This window comes from Malaya genurostris, chromosome 1, assembly GCF_030247185.1.
Source record: "Malaya genurostris strain Urasoe2022 chromosome 1, Malgen_1.1, whole genome shotgun sequence".
In the NCBI taxonomy this organism is placed as follows: domain Eukaryota; kingdom Metazoa; phylum Arthropoda; class Insecta; order Diptera; family Culicidae; genus Malaya; species Malaya genurostris.
This window is the reverse complement of record NC_080570.1, coordinates 109,241,893-109,245,021: the sequence shown is the minus strand read 5'-3', so window position 1 is coordinate 109,245,021 and position 3,129 is coordinate 109,241,893. Positions and strand designations below refer to the sequence as shown.

The 3,129-nt window shown below is 39.8% G+C and overlaps 1 protein-coding gene across 1 annotated transcript; it reads left to right on the top strand.

The window, feature by feature from the left end:
- The first annotated feature begins 900 nt into the window (after nucleotides 1–900).
- On the top strand, nucleotides 901–2,797 carry LOC131440332 (CLIP domain-containing serine protease B4-like). The gene is made up of 3 exons (XM_058611515.1): nucleotides 901–1,377; nucleotides 1,445–2,472; nucleotides 2,540–2,797. Exons 1-3 carry the CDS (start codon nucleotides 1,320–1,322, stop codon nucleotides 2,642–2,644), a joined length of 1,191 nt encoding a protein of 396 aa, XP_058467498.1. The 5' UTR covers nucleotides 901–1,319; the 3' UTR covers nucleotides 2,645–2,797.
- Nucleotides 2,798–3,129: the final 332 nt, after the last annotated feature.

The window sequence follows — 3,129 nt, the reverse complement described above, 5'->3', positions numbered from 1 at the left end:
ATGCAATGTGAAGCGGCGAATAACCGCGTGGTGCAAAAACCAGTCGTTGTTATTATATATTTCTGGTGTCTTGTGACGTGAGAAAATGAGGCATTCCTTTTTGCCAGTTTGGCCGAGCGGGAGGAATTCACAGTCAACAGAAGAGCAAACAGTCAGCATGAACTTGATTTTTGAACGGCCTTGGCAAAATTCACCGGTCTTGCCTCACTATTAGCACAGTTGTTTCTTCTTTCAGGTTGTTTCCGGATCGTAGTCATAATTCTAAGTCTCATGACCCGTAATTATGTGTCTGAGCTTGTCTCGGTAATTGTGTTTTTGACAATATCGTGCAAAATTCGACCTTCGATACGATAACTTGAAGGTTTGCTTAAAGAGCAAATGCATCTTGACATTAAACGTGTGCATTTACTTTAATGCAATAAGACAAATAATGTTGTTTACATCCAGTTTAATAAAGAGTTGGATGCAATTCAATTCGCAAAAGACAATAACAATGTGCACTATGTGGAACACGAAAACATTAAGTACTACAATACTAGATATATGGAAGATAGTACCATTTTCTCGTTTATTTCACGTGTTGCCAGTCAGGTTGATGTGGATGGTCTACCGGGACGCTCTTTATCTTGAACGCGTTGTCTGGTTCCTCTGAACATTTTGTGCCAATCAATTTTGTTTTTTTTTTAAATATAAAGCTTGGTCCCCGTAAACCTTCTGCAGCATTTGCAATTGTTTCCGCAGCGGGTATTCCATTTCAAAATCAAAACTTAATCACAAATCGAAAAATTCATTTTTGCTGTGTCAAAAATTTTGCGTATCTCAAACACTAAAGTCATTTTCTACTTGAAATTTCGCATGGGTGCCAGAAAACAGTTCTTCTACCAAAATTGAAACAATCCGTTGAAAATAATAACCCGCGATGTTTTTTTCCTTATAATAAGCTGTTATTGTTTTCTACCATACCAAAGACTGTTTATACCATTTTAACATTTGTACTGGCTATAAACAATCACCAGAACAATAAAATTTGTACTAGTTTCTACGACGTGCAAAACTTAGTAATTGTACAGAATCTATTGCTACTAGTCACCGTCAGAATCTGGAATAATGAAACACCCTACTAGCTTTTCTTTTGCATCATAGAATGGAATTCATCCCTGTCTTGATAGCAGCAAAAATCATGAATGGAAATGTTTGATTGGCCAACTCTGCCGGCAATAATTTCTATCAGCAAGTCTACAATAACCGCTTCCTAATCAGTTCTATTTGTGCGTGATCTTGGTTCGGTTACTTATTTGTAGTTTCAGTATACTTGTATCATGGGAAAAGCAATTTTATTCTTATTGATTTCCACTCTAGCATTGGCGGGATATTTGAGTAAGTTTCGCATTCTGATTAATAATAAAATCAGCTCTTTTTAATAGCCTGATTTGTGCATCTTTAGAAGGCGAAGTGCGAGCGGAGGAAAGCACAGTTATCCCGGATGATGAAGATACTTTGGAAGAAGCTGGTGAAAGCATCACCATTCCCGCGTTCGTGCGCAGTAAGTTCAATTTAAGAATATGGTCCACGACGGAAGCAGCGGAAAATCTTACTGAAACAACCAAAGCTCCCTCGAGAACTAAAGCTACAAAGACAACATTTAAGCCAAAACGTACTCGATCGACGACAATTTCAACTACGACCGCTCAATTGACCACCGAAGAAGTTACAGTCGGAAAATCGGATAATTTACATTTGCCGGAAGTAACAACTTTGCCAAGTGAGAACAATACTGTGAATACAACAGCTAAACCAAAGCAGCGCAAGTTATCTTCGCCGGGTTGTGGAGAACTGAACGGCGATGACATTCCGTGGATTGCTATCCTGGAGCACACGGATCCAAAGGGTGGTGCACGCAAGAAAACTCTTAGCAAGGGTGTGCTAATCGACGATCGCCATGTGTTGACAACAATCTCAAGCATTCACAATTCCTACCCTTTCTGGTTGGTGACGGGAGTTCGACTCGGTGATACACCAACCTGGGCATTTTCCGAAGGTGGCAAGAAGGCACATTTGAGGAAACAGGATGTTGTTTCATCGCCGATTAAGAATGTGTTTTTGCATGAGAAGAAAGATATTGCAGTGATCCGATTAGCCGAACGAGTAAATTTCACTACAAAAATTCGACCCGCCTGTTTGCCAGCTAACGATCGGTTCAATTACACGGAGCTGTTTTTCCATGTGTGCAGAAAGGAAAAATCGGAGTTTGGCAGGACGAACACCACCGGAAAGCTGGTTGCGGTTACATCGCTTGCTCAAAAAGATTGTCAAATTTTGTTCCGAAGACATCAGGCGGAACTTGGACAGAAGCAGTTCTGCGCATGGGACGAAACGGGAGATAACTGCACGGGAGATTTGGGTGGCCCGTTGATGGTGAAACTTGGCGGACGCTACCACGTGGTGGGACTGAACTCATATGCGCTTGCTAAGGTGAATAAATAATCCTGATCCGGTGATATTGCAGATTAACGTTTCAATTTTTATTGTTTTGTTTCAGTCGAAAATCGATAGCGAAGGTCTTCCAGGAGTTTACGTCCGTGTGGGATCTTTCTTGAAGTGGATCCAAGCAGTGCTTAAAACGGAATTCGACGATTCACGCTAATAAAAGCATGCACATAATTTACAGTGTTATTACTGTTTGTTGATGTGTGTTTGACGATAAGAACTGTCCGGAAGGTGCGTTGAATAGTTCAAAACAAGTCAGCCTATATTTATTATTACTATAGTCTGTTTCAACTGGGGTAGTAGCAGTAGTGGAAAGAAATATATAGTTGAAACTATAACGAATTGATTGATACTTTCAAATTTTCATTTTCTCTATTTAACCCGGCTCCAAAAACTTCTGAAGCAGTGGATTTTTCTATGATAACAGAATCGGTTTTCACTAATGTCGTTTTTGTTTGAAAAAATTGAAACTGATCCAAGAAAGTCTACTCAAACAAACACTTTTCACGAAACTGTGTTGGGTTCATACTTAGCAACGGAGATTTAAGCAGACTCGAATTTCAGTTCAAAAACGTTGAAACTAGTTTCGAAGCTGGCTTCAAACAAACAGTTTGACAGCAATTAGGGTGCAAACTGGGTAAA